Here is a 25,173-nt window from a genome sequence, read left to right on the forward strand (position 1 = left end):
GGAAGAGTCCCATAGTTATTTTCACTCTTCTTATGATTCTTGCTACTACTGGGACAAGTAGAAAGAGTCGCAAAGGTTTTCTCACTCTTCTTATCTTGCCAATTAGGGTCTAGCCAGTTGGTATAGTTGCACCTCTCCCAGAGTCTCCCGTTACCTTCATGGATTCAGGTTTGCATCACCAGGTTGGCATCCCTCTTTCACTTGATGCAGGATGGCTCTCGTGATTCTGTTGGTTCTGCTTCCCAGTCCGTCTCTGCATACTTTGTGGGTTCTTATCCTCTTGGCCACCACACGCCAGGGCAACTTCACTTCCCTGCTTCAGTTCCTTCTCGGTTACCGCTCTGGATACTGTGAGAAACCTGAAGGTATTCTCACTCCTACTACCCTTGGATCCTCTATGCAGTGGCTAAAGAAAGGCCATCACTTTTGGATCCTGACCCTGGGATGGACAAACGAGGGAGGATCACCTGGGGGGAGGGTCCTTGGCTATTCAGTGTGGTCTGCCTTTAGGCGAGACATGGTATCCCCCATATCCTAATGACAACCAACCTACCATCTCATGACCTTTTAATGGTTATTGTAAGTCAACTCCTATTCTTTCCCCTCTTAGGACACATGACAGTACTGAGACGAGGAAGAGACTGCTGAGAGTAATGAATACCATTTACAATCACCACTTAGGTACTGCAACGAAGAAGATACCTGCAAAGAGTGAAGGTCAGGCATGTCCAGTTAATCATAGTCCGGCATAATGGAATACACCTGCAGCCCATTGCAGGACCACACGTGTATAAAAGTAGAAGCCATGAGAGGGATGGTGCATGTGTGTGTGAGCTTGCATGCAAAATGCTGATGTGTGGGCACACATGTATGGATGACTGTGTATGTTAGTTGTGGTGTCACACATGGATGTCGGTTCCAGCTGCATGTGTCTGCACCGTGTGCATGTGCATGTGTGTGTATTTGTCAAGGGTGCAACAGTGATGCAACATGGATGCCTGGGACACTGATGTGTAGAAGACTGATTGCCAGATGTCACATGGGTGCAAATCTCATTACTGCGACAGTCGTAGGAGGTGTACACATGCATGTGAGTGTGGTGGCGTGTGTGCGTGTCTAGTGCAATCCTTGTGTTTATTGTGATGTCAGGCTCACCTTTGGCTGTTCATGCTGTTGTATGTGTATGGATGGTGCTGGCTGTTGCAATATGGCTGTGGAATAGCTCATGTGTGTGAGTTTAAATGACATGTGTGTCGGGGATTGTGATGCCATGTCTGAAGTTTGACAATGACACTCGTGTGCAACTGTCATGTGTGTATGAGTCCATTGTACAGTGCACTGATGCCTGTCTCCTATCTCTCCCTGTCTGCAGCGTCAACTGATGAAGAGGGCGGAGAGGGTGCTGTGGGGCACAGCGGCAGGGATCGCACCGCCAGCCGGAGACGCAAGGGCCGGCTCACCTCCCAGGTTGTCATCTCGTCGGGGAGTGAGGAGTCCGGTGCCGCGTCCCAGGTCGCAGCTGCCGAGGGGAGCTCCAAGAGGCAGAGGTCGGAGTTGGACTCCTCGGCAGCAGAAGGGGCAGCTGAGACCCCACAGGGTCTGACGGAGGAATATGGCATGGAGTCATCCAGGTTGGTGGGGGGTTTGGTGGAGGAGGAGGCCGTGCAAGGGACAGAGACCGGGTCTGGAGGTGGGGATTCCACTGGTGCTAGTGGTGCAGTGCAGGGGCAGGGACAGGAGGCAGCACAGGCCGCCACGGAGGTGCCTGTGTGCAATCCTGTCCCTGATCCTGTCATTGCATCATCTTGCACCAGCAGGGATGCCTACGTCCAGACCCGTTCACAGGGAGGGGATTGGCTTACACCAACTGGCCTTCCTCTCCCTGCGGATGTGGCTATCCGGCACCGGGTTGAGCCTGTCATGGGTGGGGTGGCGTTGCGTCAACGTGCCATGCGAGCTGACCTGCAGTCTTTTCATGAGGAGACTGCACGTCTTCTCGCATGGCTCGTTGACCGCGTTGACCCACTGGGCCAGCTCAACAGGGCCGGATTCCTCCGTTTTCTGGACCTTGTTCCGACCACCCCTCCACTGAACCCCCTATGCCCCAGTCGTCCTCCATGCCATCTTCCCACCCATGTATCACCTGGGTACGCTGTGGAGCTGCCTCTGACCCTGCGGCCAGGCTGGTGGAGGACACATCCCTGCCACAGTCGGGAGTCGTACGTCCACCAGGGGTGGCCACATCAACAACTGCACCCCAGCCGGAGGAGGATGTGCAGGCAGCAAGAGCCAGGGCACAGGCAGCGGCACAGCAGCAGCAGCAACAAGATGGGAGCCATGATGGCTCGGGGCCCTCATCATCGGAGGGGCAGGCATCGGCCGGAGGGCAGGAGGACCCTGGATGGGAAGTGTCTTCCGTGTGGCAGCGGTTGGGCCATGCTATAGATGCGGAGCGGCAGCGGGCGGAAAAGGCAGGGCTCACGATGGTCAGGGCGGAAAACTCCATGCGGAGGACCCTGAGGCGGGCCAAGTGCCTCGAGGCCATTCGCAGGGACCTGGAGATCCGGATGTCATCGTCCCTGCAAACCCTCGGGGCCATGGAAGAGGACCGCCTCCAGGACATTGAGCAGGAGTTCGATGATGCCCTGGCCCGGGACATCAACCAGTTTTTTCTTTATTTTGGACCGCTTGAACACTGAACCACATTTTTGTATATAGTTTTTTATTAGGTAGTAGTATTTTGTAGGTTTCATTTATTGAGTTGGGATAATGGACCCTGGATTCTTCGATTGTACATAGTTCTACATTGGATCATCGTTTTTTATATTTTTTTTGTGTTCACCATATAGCAATGGTTTTTACTTTGTTTTAAACCTTGCATTTTATTATTTGGACTGTGACTTTGGACACCATTCCTATTTGGATTTCTTTGGCTTATTATTTCTTGTTTTTCATTATTTACCGGACATGGACCATTTCTTTTGTTAGTCCCATTGTTGTGTGTTTGATTTGATTTACGTTCATGTTATCTACAATATATGTTTTTTAATACTTCCATTTGTGGTATTATCTCATTGGTTTCATGCATGTCATGATTTGTGTTTTGAGATTCACTTGCACCCATTGTGTGTGTGTGTGTGACGGACAGGTGTTCATTTACATACTTGCCATTGGGGTTGTATCATGTAATTGCCTTTTCGATGTGGGTGGATGCAATACCTGGTTGGGTCTTTGTGCTGGGTAGGCTGGCCATAAGGGCCATGATTTCGGATTGTCATGACCTGGGGGCAAGGGGACATGAGCGGGGGCCTGCTGGCAGGTGCCCCACACTGCTGGGGGGGCTGCTGGGGGACATGAGTGGGGGCCTGCTGGCAGGTGCCCCGCACTGCTGGGGGGTGGGGGTGCAGGGGGACATGAGTGGGGGCCTGCTGGCAGGTGCCCCTCACTTCTGGGGGGTGGGGATGCAGGGGGACATGAGTGGGGGCCTGCTGGCAGGTGCCCCGCACTGCTGTGGTGTGGGGATGCAGGGGGACATGAGTTGGTGATCAATAGTGCAAGGTGACATATGGCTTTGCTGGGGGGCATGCCCATGGTGGATGGGCTGCCTGCGGGACATGACCAGGGGTGCAGGGTAGTCCCTTGTGGTGTGGGCTGCCTGCAGGGGCCGTGGAGGGTGTAGAGGGAACACCTGGGAGGACCCACACTGCCAAATCACGTGTAGGACTCCCCGGCACCCCCGTAATACACGTACCCTGCATCAATCACGGGTGAAACTTCCCGCGAACCCCAGTTATACACGTACCCTGGTGAAATCGCGTGTGAAACTTCACGCGCACCCCAGGAATACACGTACCCCGCTCCGACAGGGCCCTTTCGCGTGTGAAACTTCACGCACACCCCAGGAATACACGTACCCTGCTCCAACAGGGCCCTTTCGCGTGTGAAACTTCACGTGAATCACAGGAATACACGTACCCCGCTCCAACAGGGCCCTTTCGCATGTGAAACTTCATGCGCACCCCAGGAATACACGTACCCCGCTCCGACAGGGCCCTTTCGCGTGTGAAACTTCACGCACACCCCAGGAATACACGTACCCTGCTCCAACAGGGCCCTTTCGCGTGTGAAACTTCACGTGAATCACAGGAATACACGTACCCCGCTCCAACAGGGCCCTTTCGCATGTGAAACTTCATGCGCACCCCAGGAATACACGTACCCCGCTCCAACAGGGCACTTTCGCGTGTAAAACTTCACGCGAACCCCAGGAATATTGGGCCTGTCCGAGCGAGCGGGGTACGTGTATTACTGGGGTTCGCGGGAAGTTTCACCCGCGATTTCTGCAGGGTACGTGTATTACGGGGTTCGCAGGAAGTTCTACACGCGAAAGGGCAATGCCCGTGCACAATACGTCACAGACGCGCTTACGCGCTAAGGACCTTTGGTCCAATGAAATCACGTACTCGTGCTGAAGCGCTTACGCGCTAAGGGCCTTTCCTCGAAACACACGCTGACGTGCAATTTTTTCACGTGCCAAATCACTCTGTATCAAGCTGGCCACGCGAAAACACATGGAAGACTACGCTCCTGCCCAAAAGGCCGAATCACTGCCCCCCAGAGCCTCGAGCAGCCTCCCACCTGCCATCTGCTGCTGCCTGACTGCCTGCTGGCCACGTGCCCTACTATTTGGTGCCTGCACATCAGCCATCTGCAGGGGGTCCAGTTGCTGTGTCCACCCCTGCTGGAACTGAAGACTCCCGACTGGGATACCATCGCTCCACAGCCCAGCCCCAGGACCCAGTTGCCCACCCACGCCTGCCTCTGGGGTTGCCATGTGGGGCACACCACCATCTGGCAGCACTGGCAACCCCCAGCCAGAGAGGCAGAGGGGCACCAGCTTCACTGCCACCGAAGTTGGTGTCCTGGTGGAGCTTGTCCTGGGGCATTATGATGACCTCTTCGGATCATCAGGCGCCAACAAGGAAGGACGGGACAGGATCTGGGACGACTTTGTGGTTGCCATCAACGCGGAGGGGGTGGCAACCCCCAACATCAAGCAAGTGAGGAAGCGCTGGGAGGACTTGAGGTCCAGGACCCTCATGAAAGCCCGGCACCTCGTGGAGGGGGGCCGGGGCACCGGGGCACCATGAGTACCATCCAGCTGAGGGTCCTGGAATGCGTATGCCAAGCGCTCCACGCCCAGATCCTTGAGAGGCAGACCCGTCTGGAGTTGAGCGGTAAGTGGAAGCATTGCCGTGTGAGACAGGGCATGCTGCAGTGTGCTGGTTGTCTGATACTTGCCTGTATGTATGACATAGGCCATGTACGTATGTGTGTGTGCAGGGACATCATGGTCATGCATGTGGGACCAGTAATGTGTGAACCACATGGTTGGTGCATGTGTTGAAATGCAACATGGGGAGCTCTATGCGGAATGGACACATGAAAGCATGCCAGTCTCTGTTCCTGGACATGGGTGGGGGTGAGGGATGGGTGCTGATGCCATGTACATGTATGGTGTCCATGTCTGTGTGTCTGACCTGCATGTCTGTGACTTGTAAATGCCTTGGATGCATGACACATGTCTGTGACAATGTTTGGATTCACTGATGCAGCCTAGTCATCCTTGTATCCACTGTGTCTGGGGTGTACGAGTCCAGATGGATGAAACTACGGTGAGGTGGGTGCATGTGATAGGCATGACCCATGATGCATGTGAGTTTCAAACAAACATTGTATGTTTCAAGAGTCCCTTGGACATGTATGCTAATGTCCATGGCATGCACCATGCCTGTTACTGCATGTGTTTTGCCTGCACTGACCCATGTGTTGTGGAGGGACATGATGGAAGTGATGTTTGACAGTGCTACTCATCTGCTCTTGCTTCCTGTCTAGGGGACCATTGTACAGTACCCTGATGCTTGTGTTCTATGTCTCCCTCTACAGAGCGCCAAGTGAAGAAGAGGACGGAGATGGCGCTGTGGAGCAAAGCGGCGGGGATGCCCCTACGGCTGCAGCGGAAGGGGTGGGTGAGCCCCCACAGGGGCTTGCAACGGCGGAAGACGGTGTGGAGCCATCCAGGTTGGTGGTTTCCACAGAGGAGGAGGAGGCCGCTACTGAGCCGCACATGGGGCCTGGTGGGGGCATCCCTGCTGGTGCAAGTGCTGCAGTCCAGGGGCAAGAGGCAGCACAGGTCGCCGTGGAGGGGCCTGTGCATGTCACTGTCCCTGAGACTGTGACAGCACCACCATGCACCAGCAGGGATGCCCCATTCCAGGCCCGTCCGCAGGTAGGGGGGGATGTCCATGTCATCTGACACTCCTTTACCTGCGGACGAGGGGACCCCTGGCCGTATGGAGAAGGTCCTGATTGGTGTCTCGTTTCGCACGGGTGTCATTCGTGATGAGGTGCGTGCTTTCCGGGGGGAGCACGCAAGTCATCACGAAGAGCACCGTGCCAACGTGGCCCAGTTGGGAGCGACCATGGTCGGGGGTTTCCTACATGTGTCGAGCACTCTGGCGAACCTCTCCTCCTCTGTGGAGGCTATGCGCCAGTCGTTCTCCATGCCGTCTTCCGGCCCAGATGCCACCAGGGCCCCCTGTGGACCTGCCCCGACCAACGCAGCCAGCTCGGTGGGGATCCCATCCCTGCCACAGTCGGGAGTCGGAGGTCCAGCAGGGGTGGACACACCAGCAACTGGACCCCAGCAGATGGAGGATGTGACGGCGTCATCGGGCAGGGCACGTGCACGACGGCGTCGGTGGATTCCATCAGCCTGGATGCTGTTGTGCTGGCAGAGGCAGTTGTGTCGGAGGCAGCGGCAGGCTCGACGTGGGAGGCATCATGGCTCGGGGCCATCAACATCAGAGGGGCAGGCATCGGCCGGAGGGCAGGAGAACCCTGGAATGGGAGTGTCTTCCGTGTGGGAGCGGTTGGGCCAGCAGATGGGTGCGGAGCGGCGGTGGCGGGCGGAGGAGGAACGGCTCACAATGGTCAGGGCGGAGAGGCGGGCCGAGTGCCTCGAGGGTATTCACAGGGAGTTGGAGCTGGACACTGCATTATACCTGCGAGACCTCGGGGTCAGTGAACATGCCCGCCTCCAAGCCATTGAACAGGAGTTCGATGATGCCCTGGCCCATGACATCAACCAGTGAGCCGTCGGACTAGCCCGCCGCCTTTGTATATAGTTATTTAGGTTTAGGTTTCATTTCTTTATTATTATGATTTGGAGTCCACGGACTTTGCTCCACTTTTTGTATATAGTTGTATTTTAGATAGGGTTTTTGTTAGGTTTCATTTGCTTTTGGGATAATGGACCCTTCAGACTTTCTTTTTCAATTTTCAGGACATGTATATACTTTCTTTTAGTCATATTCACATGGAGTAATGTTTTTTATGCTTTTCATCTTTGGATTTCGTTCTATGGACTTTGGGGATGCACCACTTATATTTTTTAATTTTTTGGATTTCTTTTCTTGCTTGGATTTGACTTTCTTTTTCTTATTTCAAAAATTATTTCTTCTTTTGCATGTGTGCTTTTCATTTTGACATTTGTTGTACTTTTTAATACATTTATTTATTCTACATTATTGGTGTGGTGTACAGTGATGGTTTGGTGCATGTCTCCATGAGCATTGGCACAGTCATGTGTTGCAACTGTGTGGCTCTGTAGGACATTTGCTGATGGGCATGCTGGTTCTTTTCAGACTATCATGGAATGGGTGATTTACTAGGGGGTGGGTGCAGTGGATCGTTTGGTGTTTGCACTTGGGGGTGGAGGGTTGGGATTTGGGTTGGCATTAGGGCCATGGGTCTGTATAGTCATGGCGTGGTGTTTGGGGGACATGTGTGGGGGGCCTGCTGGCAGGTGCCCCTGACTGCTGGGGGTGGGAGTGCAGGGGGACATGAGTGGGACATGTGTGGGGGCCTGCTGGCAGGTGCCCCTCACTGCTGGGGGTGGAGGTGCAGGGGGACATGAGTGGGTGCCTGCTGGCAGGTGCCCCTGACTGGTGGGGGTGCAGGGGGACATGAGTGGGACATGAGTGGGGGCCTGCTGGCAGGGGCCCCGCACTGCTGGGGGGGTGGGGGTGCAGGGGGACATGAGTTGGTGACCAGTAGTGCAAGGTGACATGTGGCTTTGCTGGGGGGCATGCCCATGGTGGATGGGCTGCCTGCGGGACATGACCAGGGGTGCAGGGTAGTCTCCTGTGGTGTGGGCTGCCTGCAGGGGCCGTGGAGGGTGTAGAGGGAACACCTGGGAGGACCCACACTGCCAATTCACGTGTAGGACTCCCCGGCACCCCGTAATACACATACCCAGGCCAATCGCGTGTGAAACTTCCCGCGCACCCCTGAAATACACGCACCCAGCCCATTCGCATATGAGACTTCCCGCGCACCCCTGAAATACACGTACCCAGCCCGTTCGCTTGTGAAACTTCCCGCACACCCCTGAAATACACGTACCCAGCCCATTCGCCAGTGACACTTCCCGTACACCCCTGAAATACACGTACCCAGCCCGTTCGCGTGTGAAACTTCCCGCACACCCCTGAAATACACGTACCCAGCCCATTCGCCAGTGACACTTCCCGCGCACCCCTGAAATACACGTACCCAGGCCAATCGCGTGTGAAACTTCCCGCGCACCCCTGAAATACACATAACCAGGCCAATCGCGTGTGAAACTTCCCGCGCACCCCTGAAATACACATACCCAGCCCATTCGCGTGTGAAACTTCCCGCGCACCCCTGAAATACACATACCCAGCCCATTCGCGTGTGAAACTTCCCGCGCACCCCTGAAATACACATACCCAGGCCAATCGCGTGTGAAACTTCCCGCGCACCCCTGAAATACACGTAACCAGGCCAATCGCGTGTGAAAATTCCTGCGCACCCCTGAAATACACATACCCAGCCCATTCGCGTGTGAAACTTCACGCGAACCCCAGGAATACACGTACAACACTCGCACAGGGCCTATCGCGTGTGATGCTTCCCGCGCACCCTTGAAATACATGTACCCAGCCCATTCGCGTGTGTAACTTCCCGCGAACCCCAGTTATACACATACCCCGCTCGCACAGGCCCTTTTGCGTGTGGAAGTTACCGCGAAACCCGTAATACACGTTCCCCGCTTGGCGTTTGCTGTTTGACAGTCCGGTAAACTGGTTTTGGGTTGGCGCAGACCTTTGCGCTGGATTGGGGATTTTGATGCCTTTTCCTTGCGCAAGGGTATTCTTGGGGGCGTAACTGGCGCTGCTGCAGGGTCGCTGCGCCACGACTGGCTTTGGAGGCTAAAATCCATGAATACGCTGTGCGCTGAAATGGATTTTATCGCACGCGGCTGGCGCAGTCTATCGCACGGGAACACTGTGCGCCAGCCGCCTGCGCAACTTTTGTGCAAATTTCCATGAATTACCCTGTGAATGTTTAACAGTGGTCTTCCACAATATGCGGTCTGCTCAATAAGAGACACGCAACCACTTCTTCATACGTTTAAGGGCTTAACAATGTCTTTCGGTAGCATTAACTTTCACTCAAGTAAAAATTACATTTCCATTCACACGCATGCGCTACTTTCTATTGTTCCCTTGTTAACAAATGCAACAAACCTAAGCTCACTCCAGCTTCTTCACGAGTGAAGATTGAGGCTGGATACTGTTGCTTGAAGTGCTCATGCAGGGAATCGGAACGCCAGGTTTGATTCACCTGCTTCTGCAGTCCTTGTTCTGTGAGTTGCTCGACACGTGTGTTGCACAGCAGCTACAGCAATCTGGATCACAAGGGGAAAGACAGCTTCTCTGCACGTCTTCTGCTGTGAAGCCTCTGTAATTCAAAGCCAGGCACCCATTACAGGAATTTGTAGAGTAGCTGCATGGGCTACTCCTCGTGTTCTCTGTTAGTATCGCTCTTGCAATCCTTCCTGCAGGAGGGATATCGCTTTTGGCCTGGAGGTCCTGTGCATTGCTTTAGCTTGAGCCCAGGCCGCGGCACATGCTGCCATTGCTCCAACACCAACCCCTTTGTCTATACAGTCAAGTTCAGTTGCAAAGAAGGGAGAGAAGGATGCAGGAGTAAGCATAAGCAGAAATTATCTTCGTGGTGTTTCAGTTGCGAAGCTGCGAGCATGAGTCTTGGGTCCACTACATATGTCCAACAGTGCGGATTCCCTAATCCCACCTGTTCAACGCTGTAAGCAGGATTCTCTAGACCCTTAGTTCTGTGCCTTTGTGAGGATGCTCTGGTCTCCGTCCTCTGAAGCAATGGACAATATTGTTGGATTTCCCAAGTTGATGAAGCTGTGAGGGTTCTCGGACCATCCAATTTGGGTATTCTCTGATCCCCTAGTTCTGTGTAACTCCAGGGAATTTTCTGCCTGCACCCCCACATTTTTCAATTTTTGTGCAGTTGTGAGGAGTCTCATGTCCCAGAGTTCTATGCAGCCGTGAGCAGGGTTCTCTAGTCATGCAATCCTCTTCATCTGTGCAGATTCTTTGCTACCCTAGTTCTCTGAAGCTCTTTGAAGGGTTCGCTGGCCACTCATTTCTGCGGCTCTCAAGATTGCAGTACAGCTCTGTGATGAATCTTCAGGTATGCCAGCTGCCAGATCTATAAAGCAGTGAGATTTATTTTTGTATTTGTTTATTTAGAGTTTTGTAATACAATTTCGATTCTTTAATGCAATGTTTGCAAGTTAACTCTTGATATATAAGTATTTTAGTAACCTAATGTTGGAATCAAAATAGTTGGTAATTTAACAAAAAATTATGTAGTGCAGGTATAATAGCTTTCCCTTGTCTGGCACTAGATAATTAAGTGATGAGAGTTTACCCATAACCGCTTTGTAAATCCGAGCCAGTGCATATTTTGCCATGCGTGTGATGCTACAATACTTACATTTCAAGAGTTAATTTGCAAATATTGCATTAAACAAATATGTAAAGGTTGTATTTCACGAATTGGAACATTCATGGTTAGAACAGAGGCTGTGAATATACTCATTAGCAGCATATTTATTGCACAGATAGTGCGAAACTCGTGTTAGCGAGACTATTCATTTTGAGAAAACAAACACCAGTTATGTTTCTCATAAAAATAGTTACCTTATTGTAATCAAAGGATCTAACTTTGATCTTTAAGTTTGACGAACATATTGTATTTGTAAACAATTACTTAGACATTTGTATAATTTATTGTTATAGTATTAATTACAGCATCATTTTGTATCCCCATTAATTGGAGAATTGATAATTACAATTTTAAAAATCAAGGCGATACAATAATAGGATTAACTGTTTCTGTATAAGCTCAAGTGTCAGTGCACCCAATACTCTCGAATTTATAGTTTATAATTTAGTAATTGTCACTACAGGTGTGATATTCTTGAGTAAAGGTTGCAGCTTGGACACTCCATTTTATATATATATATAGCTTGTGGAATCTACTTAGATCACATGCTGTGCATAGGCCGACATCTAGCGGAAGCTGCAGAGTATTAGTTTGTTTTTCTAAACTCAAAACTGGGTGTCGACACAGGGCGTGTCAGTAATACTATCTCTAGTGTGACGTCCACTGTACCCATGATCCCTCACGCGTCCAGGACCCTCAGATTGTTTTTTTCTGCCATACTGGTCTGAAGCATCCCGCGGAGTTCCCTGGCCTTACCCATAATTTTGCAAAATATCGTTATTTCACCATTTTCTCCACCCCAACGTCAAGTCACCGACCTTCGACACTCGACGCCGTCGGAGAAGAAAAAGAACCGTCGAGAGCTGCACAACGGAATTGGGCCTCAGAAGGCCTCTGGCCTCGGCCCGGGCCTTGGAAGGCCTCTGGCCTCGGCACTGCAAGTAGGGATAGTGGGGGGTGGTACATACTCTACACTCTAAATATATATTGGCTTTTTCTTATATATTCCTACACACACTAGCCCACTACCACAGGGTGCGTATGGAGGGGTACCCCTTTCCAATTCTGCCCCAAGTGCAACCGCAAGTACCCTTGGGTTGACAGACACACCACGTGTAACCTATGCTTGCCGAGGGACCACCCCGAGGCCAACTGCAGAGTGCGTAGTCGGTTTAAACTGAAAACCCTTAAGGACCGTTCGACCAAACGTTGGGCTCACCACGCCAGGCAACAAGAGGCCATGGCAGTGCAGGGCGCCTTCAGCGATGGCAGCGACACCATGCTTTCGGACGGCGAGTGCAACGTGGCGTCGCGAGACTGCCAAGCGCAAGTCCCCGACCTCGGAAGGTTGTCCGGCAGGGCAGCAATGGGGAAAACTCCCAGCGACAAGAGCGCTACCCACTCCACTTCCACCAAACACACGAATTCCCACCGAGACTCGACACGCACATTGAGTTCTCGGAAAGAGGCACACAGAGAACGGTCCACCGAATTGGTGTCCTCTGGGCGTTCTCGATCTAGATCGCCACATGACTCCAGGCAGCCATCCACTCTTGCCAACAGTGCCTCGCTCCCTAAGGTAACGGAGGTTCGATCGTCGGAAGACGAAGCCAACCTCTATCCCCAGGCTGCACTCCAGGAGTCGGCGTCGGCAGACCGCGTAACGGCTGTTCCCGAGTCCCGACCTCCATACTCTAGAGATAGGGACACTACCCCCGAACCTCGACGCCAGACGTCGAAAAGCTCTGAAGGAGCAAAAACACCAGGGAAACACTCTTCCACCCACGGGGAGGGGGAAAAACAACAAAAGAAGCATTCTTTACCTTCTTCTACACCACAGAAGCAGTCAGACAGGTCACAGTCTTCTACTCCACAGAAACAGACAAGTCTCAGTCTTCTGTCATTTTAACCAAGACCCCTGCACAAAGCCATAGGTCCAATCAGGATAAAACAGGGAAACTCTCCCAGGAAAGAGTAATTCCCAGCTCTAAGGAATGGTCTAGTGACGACATAGACAGAGTTATGTCTAGGATGTCATCCTTGGCAGACTTCTATGCCAAGAATCCTGAGCACTTACTCTCATATACCCCTGACGGGGCTACACCCTCAGGCTCTAGTGACCCGATACCCCCAAGTAAGAAGTCCCGGGTTGAAGCACCAACACGGTCTTCGGACCCCTTCTGTATACAGCCCTACTCTCAATATAATGAGGATCCACCTTTTATTGAGGATTCAGATTTGGGCACGTTGGGAGACCAGACTGGGAAGGGCTACTATGGGGATGACGAGGACCAAGAGGAGGAAGAGGAAGACCCAGAAACCTACAGGGTAGATTCCCCAGTAGACAAAGACCCCCCGGTTACCGACTCCCCTGTCGACAACCAACCTCTCCTGAATGAAGTTTTGTCCAGGGCGGCAGAACACTTCCACATTGACACCCAGGGAGCACAGGAAGAGAGGGACTTTGCCGAGGAATTAGTTGGAGAAAGGAGAACTGTTGCTCAGGCCATCCCTATCCTCAAATCTATACAAAGAAGAATAGACCCTTCCCTTGTAAATCCTAACCTCACCAGGGCGGTAAACCCCAGGATCGAAAAACTATTCAGGGCAGCCCAATCAGACCCATTGTACATAAGGGGGCATCTGAAACCGGACTCCCTAGTAGTTACAAACACCCGAAAGAGGGCGGGTACGCCCCTATCATCTGAAGCTCCTCCCGACAAGGAGAGCAAGAAGATTTATGGTTTGGGTAGGAAAGTAGCCTTCACTTCCGCCTACCAGGCAAGGATTGCCAACTCCACCACCCTACTGGTGAGTTTCAATTGCCACCAGTGGGAAGAAGTCGCGGCACTCATCGACTCCGCCCCAGAACCCTTAAAAAGCCAGTTGGCACGGGTTGCGTCGGAGGGAAGAGCCGTGTCCGGTTGCATCTTAAAGGCAACCTTTGATGCCACGGATAACGCTGGCAGATTGATAGAGAGTACTGTTATTAAAAGACATGCTTGGTTACGGAATCTGGGTTCAAACCCGAGACCCAAGCATCGTTAATAGACAAACCGGTGGAGCCGGATCTGTTGTTTGGCAAGGCGGTAGAGGACGCGCTAAAAAATTCCAAGGATGAGTACGAGAATCTCAAATCCCTGGGCCAATTAACCAACAAACCCCCGAATCAAAGAGCGAATGGCAATTTTCATCGGCCACGCAGCCAAAATTCCAAGATAGGCTCCAACTATTCCCAGGGGCAGGGTACACCATGGAACAACAACAACCAGCAGTCTACCCAGGGTTATGGCAGAGGTAACAAAAAGAGGACGTGGTAAGGGTAGAGGCTGCCCCAGTAGAGGCGGTGGCACGCCTCCCCCAAACAGTGACGTTCCATTCAGGGTCCCTTCTCATGCATCCCCAGTAGGGGGACACATTTCCAACTTCACCCAAGCTTGGGAAGGGATCACATCAGACAGATGGGTGCTGTCCACAGTGTCCGCAGGATACTGCATAGAACTGTTAGAGCGTCCCCGAAATCACCCTCCATGACAAAAAGTACACTCATTAGACCACCAGAAGATCCTCCTCGGAGAGATCGCCAATCTTCTAGCAAAGGACGCGATAGAACTCATCCCATGACACCAGGTAAACAAGGGTATTTATTCAACTTACTTCCTTGTGGCAAAAAAGATTTGACAATGTGCCCAGTATTGGACTTAGGCCTGCAAACAAGTATGTCAAGCCCCAAAAATTTCGCATGACTACTCTCCAAAAGGTAATCCCCCTCCTAAAAAAGGGGGGACTACATGGCAACATTGGACATGAAAGATGCCTATTTTCATATTTCCATGTTCCCAGCGCACAGAAGATACTTGCGCTTCAAGGTGGACAGTCAGCACTACCAGTTCAAAGTACTGCCCCTCGGGATAGCCTCGGCTCCAAGGGTATTCACCAAGGTACTGGCGGTGGCGGCAGCACACCTACGCAGGGAGGCAATCCCAGTGTACCCTTATCTGGACGACTGGCTCATCACGTGGAGACCCCAGTAATTCCCAGAACAAACAATCAAAGAACGATCAACCGCCTCTTCGAATTAGGTTTCTCCATAAATGAGAAAAAGTCAAGTCTGGTGCCAAGCACCTCCAAACAGTTGCTAGGAGCTGTCCTAAACACACAAGAGGGGTTGGCCTTTCCATCAGAGGAAAGAATTCGGAATGTACTGCTGCAAATTCTGCAATATCAGGCCGGTCGCCAAATAACGGTACGCAAAGCAATGCGTTTGCTGGGCATGATGGCGTCATGTATTTACCTGGTCCCCCACGCGCGCCTGCACATGCGTCCCATGCAAGAATGGTTGGCGAAACAGTGGTCTCAGGCAAGTGGTCAGTGGGACGATCTAGTGGTCATTTCGCCAACACTTGTACAAAGCCTTCACTGGTGGACAAGAGAAAATCTGTCCAATGGAAAACCCTTTTTTACGATCCCGAGATACAGGCGATAGTCACAACGGACGCATGCCTGTCAGGGTGGGGAGCACACCATCTCCACCATACAGCTCAGGGTCTCTGGTCTCACTCAGTGGCCAACAATCATATCAACCTGCTAGAGCATCTGGCAGTATTCAGAGTGCTTCAAGCGTTCGAGCCCTACATGTTGAATCTGTCAGTGCAGATCCGGACGGACAGCACTACAGCCATGTTTTACCTGAACAAGCAAGGAGGGACTCGTTCGCCAAATCTGTCCAAGCTTGCCCAGAAAATTTGGATCTGGGCACTCAGACGGAACATCTTCCTGTCATCTCAACATGTTCCAGGGGATCTCAATTCTCTGGCGGACGCTTTGAGCAGAGATCCCCTCCCAGAGGAACACGAATGGTGTCTACACAGAGAAATCGTAGAAGATATCTTCTCTCAGTGGGGTTTCCCCACTATAGACCTATTCGCCACAAGCGAAAACAGACAGTGCCCAGGATTCGCATCCAGGTTCCCCCCAACCAGGCTCCCAGGGGACGCCCTATGGATGAACTGGTCAGGGATGTTTGCCTACACTTTCCCCCAACACCCCTCATCAGGAAGGTGGTCAACAAGATGAACAGAGAATCGATGACGCTCGTCCTAGTTGCTCCCATGTGGGCGAGACAACCGTGGTTCCCACACTTACGCAGACTAGCGGTGTGCGAACCCATCAAACTCCCGGGCTGGTACAACCTACTGTCCCAGCACCAGGGTCAGAAAGTGCATCCTCAACCCAACTCAATGAACCTGGCAGCATGGCTCCTTAGGTCATAGAGTTTGGACATCTCAAATTGCCACAGAGATGTATGGAGAATCTAGGAAGCCAAACACGAGGCACTGCTACTTTGACAAATGGAAAAGATTTGTTATCTGGTGCCAGAATAAGCAAATCAACCCAGTTGATTGCACTCCTTCCACAATTGTCACATACATGCTCCACCTGCTGGACGCAGGGTTGGTTTTTAACTCACTAAAGGTACACCTGGCAGCTCTGTCAGTATACACCACCTCCCATAACAAGGTGTTGTGGTGGAATGTACCAGTGGTTAAAGCCTTCATGGAAGTAGTAAAGAGACTTCACCCTCCAATTTCAAACCCACCACCAGGATGGGACCTTAACGTGGTGCTAGCTAAACTCATGGGCCCCCCATTCGAGCCCATGCATAAAAGCAGTCTCAAACACCTAACTTATAAGACGGCCTTCTTAGTAGCAATTACATCTATAAGAAGGGTCAGTGAAATTCAGGCTATGTCAGTGCAGGATCCTTTCTTTATGGTTCATAAAGATAAACTGGTTTTACGTACACACCCTAGGTTCTCACCTAAGTTTATTTCTAAATTCCACGTGAACCAGTCCATCCAGCTTCCAGCTTTCTTCCAAGACCCACAAAGCTCGGCTGAGGTGAAACTACACACCTTAGACGTGCGTAGGGCGGTCCTATACTATGTAAACAAAACCAGACCGCTAAGGAAAACAGACCAACTGTTTGTCTCCGTAGCTACAGGCAAAGAGGGAGATCGCGTCTCTAAAGGTGCCATCTCTAAGTGGATTGTTAACTGTATCCAGGTGTGTTACTCCCTTTCTGAAAAAACATTGCCTTTCATGCCAAGAGCCCACTCTACAAGAGACATTGGGGCCACTCTGGCTTTCATTGCAAATGTACCCCTTGACACCATTTGCAAGGCAGCTACTTGGAGCTCTATTCACACTTTTACTCAGCACTACTGCATTGACACCCATTCCAAGACAGATACTCAAGTGGGACAAGCGGTTCCAAGACATTTATTTGCTCATGACCCTTCTCACATCCCACCTCCTTCTTCTAACACTGCTCGCTACTCTATGCACAGCATGTGATCTAAGCAGATTCCACAAGCCTCAGAAGGGATACATTACTCACCGTAATCGTATTTCTGATGCTTGTATCTGCTTAGATTCACATGGGACCCACCCTTCCTCCCCTCTGAGAGAAGGCGCATGGATGCTTGTAGTCTTATCTATCTATCTGCTTGGATTATCTGTACTCTCGCTACTCCTCATGCTACCTCATGGCAGAAAAAATACAATCTGAGGGTCCTGGACGCGTGAGGGATCATGGGTACAGTGGATGTCACACGAGGGATAGTATTACTGACACGCCCTGTGTCGACGCCCATTTTCGAGTTTCGAAAAACAAACTGTAATACTCTGCAGCTTCCACTAGATGTCGGCCAATGCACAGCATGTGAATCTAAGCAGATACAAGCATCGGAAATACGATTACGGTGAGTGATGTATCATATATATTTGCACAAATCAAAGCTATACCTGTGGTGTACATTAGCATATATTTGTCCCAAATAGACCGGCCCTCTTAGGCCAATGAAGTCGTTAGTCCCTAGTCATTGCCAGGCAAAGTCTTCTTGTAAAGGCAGTGTTTTTAACGTTTACCTTAACTTCATTCGGCACGTTTGCAATTTTGAACATCGGACATATTCCTGAGTCCCGCCTGAAGAATTCTCATAACCACCAGTTTAGTTCATCTTTTAGGAAGGGGCGGGTCATCTAGTTTTGAGCAATTGTGATGAGGATTCTCTGGTCATTCAATACTAGTTACCTATGATGGGTATTCTCAGTTCCCTGGTTCTGGTGGACTGTGAGAAGGTCTCAGATGTTGTATTCATTGAAGATGTCACATTTCTTTGGTAGGTCTAAGGTATAGAGTGTTACAATAGTTGAGAGAAACCATCTGGTTCGTTGCACATAATTGGAATGAAGGAGTTCGAACACCTTCCTGGGCATGTTGCCTCTGAACTTCATTCTCCAAATGGCATGGGTTGATCTGTGGTTGGAAAGAAGACTCTGAATCCTACATGATGCAACGTTTTTCAGTTTTGATCTTCTGGGGTCAGGATGTCGCCCATAAAATGTGGCCCTTTGAAGGTGAATATGCTTCTACCTACTTTGCGCATCGCCAGATCATTTCTGTTAGCTTTCCATAATACACTAACAAGTGTCTCTGGAACGCACATTTTGGCAATCGCATTGTCCCTACTTTAGACTTGGGTGCGTGCTACATAAGGAAAATGGTCGACTGTGTGAGTGGAGGTCCTAGCCTGCCCCCAGTTCTGTGTTTTAGTGGAAGCCTGAGATACCGTTTCTAATCCCAGGCACACCATGTTGTCTTAAGTCACTAACAAGGACCTCAGCCTCATCACAACCACTGTGCTTGCATTCTGCCTCACCCGCTTTGCATTCTGTCCCATTACAAACGACACCAAACCCACTTGCGCGCTACTACCACCTCACCACATCACCCGAGCACACTCGCCCCACGCCACTCTGTCCGCCCTTATTACCACACAACAATCTCACCACTCGCACACAGTCATGTCTCACCTGCTGCCCTGTCCCACTATAGCCAGTAGACTCAACAGGCTTTAAGCCTGGACTCTACCCTTAGATCTCAAGTGTCTTCCCACACCTACTGCATCCAGGAATCTACAATTAGGCTCCCGCCCCTACCACAGATACTCCTCACACATCAAACCCACTACTGTACATAAGTCTACACCTTCTCACTCAAGTATACCATCCATTAGGCCTACACAGTCTACCTCAGATTCAGCCTCTACACCCATCTCCACAGAAATCAAAACTAATCTTACACCGCTTATCAAATGTGATCTCCTCAACGTTCGTTCCCTCCCAGCACATGCCCTAGAAATACACGATCTCCTAACCAATCTCAACCTCAACATACTAGCTGTCACAGAAGCCTGGCTACATGAGGCATCCGGCCCAGCCGTTGCCCTTTCTCTCCCACTAGGATACACCATCCTCAGACAAGACAGACCAGTTTGCCTAGGAGGTGGCGTATCCCTCATCTCCAAAGACACCCTCCCTCTCAGACCTATTAGTCACCCACCGGCTAGCAACTCTGACATTCTGTCTGCTAAGCTTACGCTATCCCCTAACAGTACCATCAACATCCATGTCCTTTACCGCCCCCCAGGTCTCCCTTCAGACTTTCAGGGACACCTTATACATTTACTCAGTGGCAACTTAAAAAGCTCCAATAAAACACTACTACTTGGAGGCCTAAACCTAGGATTTAATGACACCAAAGACAAAGTTGCTGCGTCCCTCGCCAAAGAACTCATTGACCTAGGCTCCATACAAAAAGTCTCAAGCCCTACTCACTCCAAAGACCGCACTCTGGATTGGTTTGCAGACCATAATTGCCTCGCCATCACCTCCAATACAGCCATGCCATGGACTGACCACAATTGTATTGAATTCTACCTTCCCATCACTGCCAACTCAAAAACCTCCACCCCTGCCGCCGCAGCTAAAGCAAGAAGTTCTAAGAAACTCACCCAGGAGAACATCTGCCCACACTTGAATAACCCAGCACTGGCCCCACCCTTCTCCAGTGACCTCAACACCCTAGCAAACATTTACAAAGACACTCTTACCAAAGCCATTAACGCTATAGCCCCACTTGAAAGTAAAAAAGAAAAAAAGTCACTGCACACCAACTCTTGGTTCACAGAAGAACTGCAGGGCCTCCGCTCCCATGAAAGGGAAGCACTAAAAAACTGGCAATCTAACCCTAGCGTCAGTACTAAAAATTGCTTCGATATAATCTCCAGCCAATACAAAGCCGCCATCACCAAAGCCAACTCCTTTAATGCCCCCATCTCAAATGCCAACTCTCAATCTAAGGAAATCTTCGCCATCTTCAATGAGCTAATTTCACCTCCTAACTCCCCAGACGAGATCATCGAAGATGAAGCATGGTGTGCCAGTATTCAGTCGGCCATGCTAAACAAAATTGATCTCCTGCAAAATAAAATCCAGGACCACTGTAAAACCTTACCTCACCACCCTGTCCCCAAACAAACAGTCTCCAACCCCTCTGCCACCAACCTCCCCAAACCGCTCTTCTCCTTCAGCGACATCACTGAAACAGAAGTTAGCAACCTCCTTAAAAACCTAAAACTGTCCAAGTGCAAAGAGGACATACGTCCACCTAAGCTCATCAAGGAATGCGCCAACATTCTCGCACCGCTCCCGACATCCTTCATCAATGCCTCCTTCAGATCAGGCATTATCCCAGCAAGCCTAAACGAGGCATGGGTTCGCCCCTTTCTGAAGAAGCCCACTCTAGACCCACTACGGCCCAACAACTACTCACCCATAACCACTGTGCCCTTCCTCCTTAAGATCTTGGATAAAGCTGCCCATAGCCAGATCCAACACTTACTTGAAGCTCACTCCATCCTCGGAACCAGACAATCTGGCTTCCGCAAAGGACATGGCACGGAAACGGCTCTGGTGGATTTAAAAAAATCAGATCACCCAAATCATGGACAAAGGAAAACCAGCTCTGTTGCTACTCCTTGACCTTTCAGCTGCTTTCGATTTAGTGGACCACAAGACACTCAACTCGCACCTTACCCATTCGGCTAATTTCTCTAAAGAAGCAGCTCTCTGGGTCACCTCCTTCTTGGAAGGCAGGGCAATGAAAGTATTTTCTAACATAGCCAACGCAACCCCCACAACCATCCACTGCAGAGTCCCACAGGGCTCCTGCACAGCACCCACACTGTACAACTTGTTCTTGAAGCCCCTCTTCGACAAGCTCGACGCACTTGGTATCGCGTATACTAATTACACTGGCGATACCCAGGTACTTCTCCCACTCACCGGAATCTATAACAAAGATTCTGAAGCACTTCACCTAATATAATCCACCATCCAGGCCTGGATGGCAATTAATGGCCTCTGCCTCAATAGGGAGAAGACGGAAATCCTCATATTGGGTATAAAAAATACACTAGCCAAACTCGACAGGCATTACCCTAACTTCACTATCGACAACACGATTATCCCTGTCTCCACATCTGTGAAGACTCTAGGGGTATACATAGACTCCACACTACCCATGACCAGACAGGTCAGCGCCATCTCCTCCACCTCAGCACACACTACAAAGCGAATAAACGCCATAAAACCTTACTTATCTAAGCCCAACTGTCTATCAATAGCAGAGCCACCATTGGTGCCAAACTAGACTATTGAAATGCCCTTCTAGTAGGTACATCTGAAAAAAACCTCCATTGACTCCAAATCACACAGAATAATGCGCTTCGAGCATCCTTAAGCATCCCCAAAAAGGAACATATCTCCCAGGCCTGACAGGCAGCTCACTGGCTCCCGGTCAAAGAGCACATCACTTTTAAAATCCTTAACGTCACCTACAAATGCTTCACCCTCACAGCTCCATCCTATCTATCAGAGACTATAGAGAAGTTTACATTCATCAGGACCCAATACACTAACCAACTTCACAACCCACGCATGAACAGGTCTAAAGCTGGTGGGCTAGGCTTTCCTTAAATTGCAACCGGATTCTGGAACGCACTATCCACTGATATCAGAACAGAAAACTCACTCCTTGCTTTCCGTAAAAAACTCAAAACTTCCCTCTTCGTCTAAACCCTTTGATTGCCTTGCTCTCTCATATGCCTGTAATGTATACTGTTTTCTGTTTTTCTCAAATGTTCTGTAACTAAGAAATCTGTCTGTGACAAGTGCCACGATGCCACGCTATCTCATGTGTGTACTGTAATACGTTTGTGCTGCTTCTCAAATTTTCTGTAACCAAGACATCTGTCTGTAACAAGCGCCACGAGGCCTCCGGGCTGTTGCGCGCTCTACAAATTCGAATAAATAAAGACCCCTGTCATGAGATCCTACTGACATGGACTTTAGAGGGGAGGAAAGTAACCCTGAGCCTTTGCGGCTTAAGCATCTAAACCTGGGCTTCTGTTTGGTTTTAAAATATTCTTGAGCTTCTGCCATCAGAGGTTAGAAAGCCCTAACCCTTACTCCTGTTGCTGTGCTCGCTCTCGGTTCAGTGTACTGTGTGTTCTCTCTGGGATCTTGTTCCTACAGTGTCTATCCCTAAGTTGAGGAGCCGTACTGCAATGTTAGCCAAGAGTCCCTCGGATCCTCCTAAGGATTCAACCAGAGTGGTCCTTCCAAGTAGCCTATCCTCCAAAAACCTGTCCTTTTAACTATTGTTTCTTATTTATTTCTTTGGAGTTGGTCTTGTGAAGTATCCTTATCAGTCTGTTTTCTTTCTTTTCAGAGTGAACCAGACCTAGAGAAAGGCCTTGAGATGAGGAAATGGGTTTTGTCTGCAATTTTGTCCAGCGAGGAGACATACTTGAGCCATCTTGAAGCATTGCTGCTGGTAAGGACTGATGAATATGCTGGGCAGTGGCTACTGCAGTTAGCTGATGGCTGCTTCTGGGCGAGGGCCACTGCTGATGCTGGCTGAAATTCACCATTCTAGCTTCTGGGCAAGGGTCACTGCTGCCTGGTGAGGGCTGCTGCAGTTGGGCTGGGGCTGTTGCAGTTGGCTGGAGAGTGCTTGTACTGGGGGAAGGCTACTTCTGCTGGGAACACATGTTTCCTCTATGAGGGGGTCATACGTTGGCAATAGCAGTTTCGGTTGGCCATGGTCAGAGTGAGGGTGACTAGATACAAGTATCAGATTAAGGGTACGATTGTTTGGGACATTGGTCGTGCTTGGTGCAATATGAGTACATGTGAGCTCTGTCTGGAGCATATGAACACTTAAGGGTGCTAAGGACTTGGTTAGCTGTGATCCTTTTTAATAATAGTCTGTCCATGTTTGCTCATATGTGATTTCTCCAACAAATCTTATCAGCCTATGAAGCCACTGAAAGCGGCCGCAACCACGTCCCAGCCAGTGCTGACCAGCCAGCAGATTGAGACCATCTTCTTCAAAGTGCCTGAGCTCTATGAGATCCACAAGGACTTCTATGACCGTCTTTTCCCGAGGGTACAACAGTGGAGTCACCAGCAACGGGTGGGCGACCTTTTTCAAAAGTTGGTGAGTGACTAGCTCCATTTGGCTGCTTGTTGATATATGGAGGAGGGATTACATTACTGTGATTTCCAAGATTGATGTCTATGCAACTTGTGCTAAGATAATGTGATCTGAGATAATGCGATCTCAATGTGTCCTTTTTAGTCACACCTACCTGCTCTCCTGTTGCTGTCTTTCCTCTGTTATTATGCTCACTCTGCAGCATTTCCAGTCTTTGCTACTCCTCCATGCCTTCACCTATCAACCTGTGATTATGTCCTTAAACTTTGTGTTTGAACTCCAGTAGCTATCTAGTTCCCTAGCACTATGCTAATTCTCTGTCCTATTTTCTTCCTCCATCCTTGGTGTAACTTTGGTTCTTAAATTATTATTATTATTTTTTTTTATTAAAATGCTTTGTTTGAATTAACACACTTTTCATTTATATTTACATACATTTTTACAAAATATTCAGACAGTTCTATTCTTATTATTCATCTAAAATTATTTAGTAATCTCGCTCCAGAATTTAATCACAGTAAATATAAGACGTTGATTCTTGCCTTTGAGCAGTTCTGCCCATCTTTCCTCAGTTGTCAGCTGTTTTTCAGCGATTTCTCTATAAAAGTCTTTTTGCTTTCAAAGCTGGACAAACCATAATCACATGAAATAGAGTTTCTATTCTCGTTTGATCTTTGCAAAATCGACACGCCGCGGATTTGGTGGCTGTTTTATCTATCAAAGCATGGTATTCTCTGGTGGGCAATATGTTAAAACGAAAGCGCAATAACAGATCACGGGTATTACAACACGGAAACTGTGCCAGATATGATGGTAGTTCATTGAGTGCTCTAACTTCAGTTTCCACATTAATATGACGCTTGTGGACCATTTCAAGAGAGCTGATGTTTGAAATGTTTCCTTTTTTTCCCTTAGGATTTCTAATGCTGGTATTTTTTCCTCAGAAAATATTTTTCTTAACAAATCCATTTGTTTCCAAAGTATTATGGATTGTACCGATTGTAAAGCTAGTTCAAATCTTATTCTATTGATGTGAAATGTTTTAGGTAATGCAAGTGTTTTCCTCCAAAATAATGCTTCGTAATATGTCTATCTCATTAGTTGTTGATTAATGAGTGTCTCGCTCCCATATGTCAAGATTAGAATTACTTTTTGTTTATAGAGCAGAACTGTGGCTTTTGCTGAATATGTCCCATATTTTAAGTGGAAGAAGCGCCCTTGTTTTGCCAAAGATCTCGCCTTCTCTTCAATATGTTCTTTCCATTCTGCTTCATTCGCTGATGGATTAATTAGAGCTCCTAGATATTTAATTGTTTTAGCGCAATTATCACTTTATTTTCTAGTTGAATCTTCATATTATGTTGAATCTTAGTTTTTTGAGTGGTGAGTTTCATTATTCTGGTTTTATTGATGTTAATTTGTAGATTATTCTCTATCATGTAAATTTGAGCTTTGTTCACGGATTGTTGAAGTCCTTTCAACATTTTATCTAGAATAATAATGTCATCCGCATAACTTAGTGTTTGAATGGTTTCCCTATTGAGTTTTGGTGGATTTGCCATGTTGTTTTGAATTTTCTCTCCAAAGTCATAAGTAAAGAGATTATAGAGGCACGCGGCTAATGGACAACCTTGTTTTAGCCCATTCCCAGTTGGTATAGATTCTGTCACTCTTCCATCTTTCATGAGCCAGATACATATGGAGGTGTTAGAATATAGTTGTTTTATTGGATTCAAAATGTTCAAGGGGCATCCCCAGGCTCTTAACTTAGACCATAGTAGTTGTCTATTGACTAAATCAAAAGCAGTCCTTAGGTCTATAAATATAGCATATACTTGATGTGATTTTGCTAT

At 49.4% G+C, this 25,173-nt stretch overlaps 1 protein-coding gene across 2 annotated transcripts in view; it reads left to right on the top strand.

Annotated features, from left to right (window-relative positions):
• Positions 1-25,173, top strand: part of BCR (BCR activator of RhoGEF and GTPase) — a 684,728-nt gene that overhangs the window by 248,743 nt on the left and 410,812 nt on the right. For both annotated transcript variants that reach the window (XM_069619855.1, XM_069619856.1), the window contains exons 3-4: positions 22,553-22,657; positions 23,138-23,323. In XM_069619855.1, the coding sequence (XP_069475956.1) occupies positions 22,553-22,657; positions 23,138-23,323 (291 nt within the window). The remainder of the gene's footprint in view (positions 1-22,552; positions 22,658-23,137; positions 23,324-25,173) is intronic.

Source organism: Ambystoma mexicanum, chromosome 10 (genome assembly GCF_040938575.1).
Source record: "Ambystoma mexicanum isolate Mex_15411 chromosome 10, UKY_AmexF1_1, whole genome shotgun sequence".
Classification (NCBI taxonomy): domain Eukaryota; kingdom Metazoa; phylum Chordata; class Amphibia; order Caudata; family Ambystomatidae; genus Ambystoma; species Ambystoma mexicanum.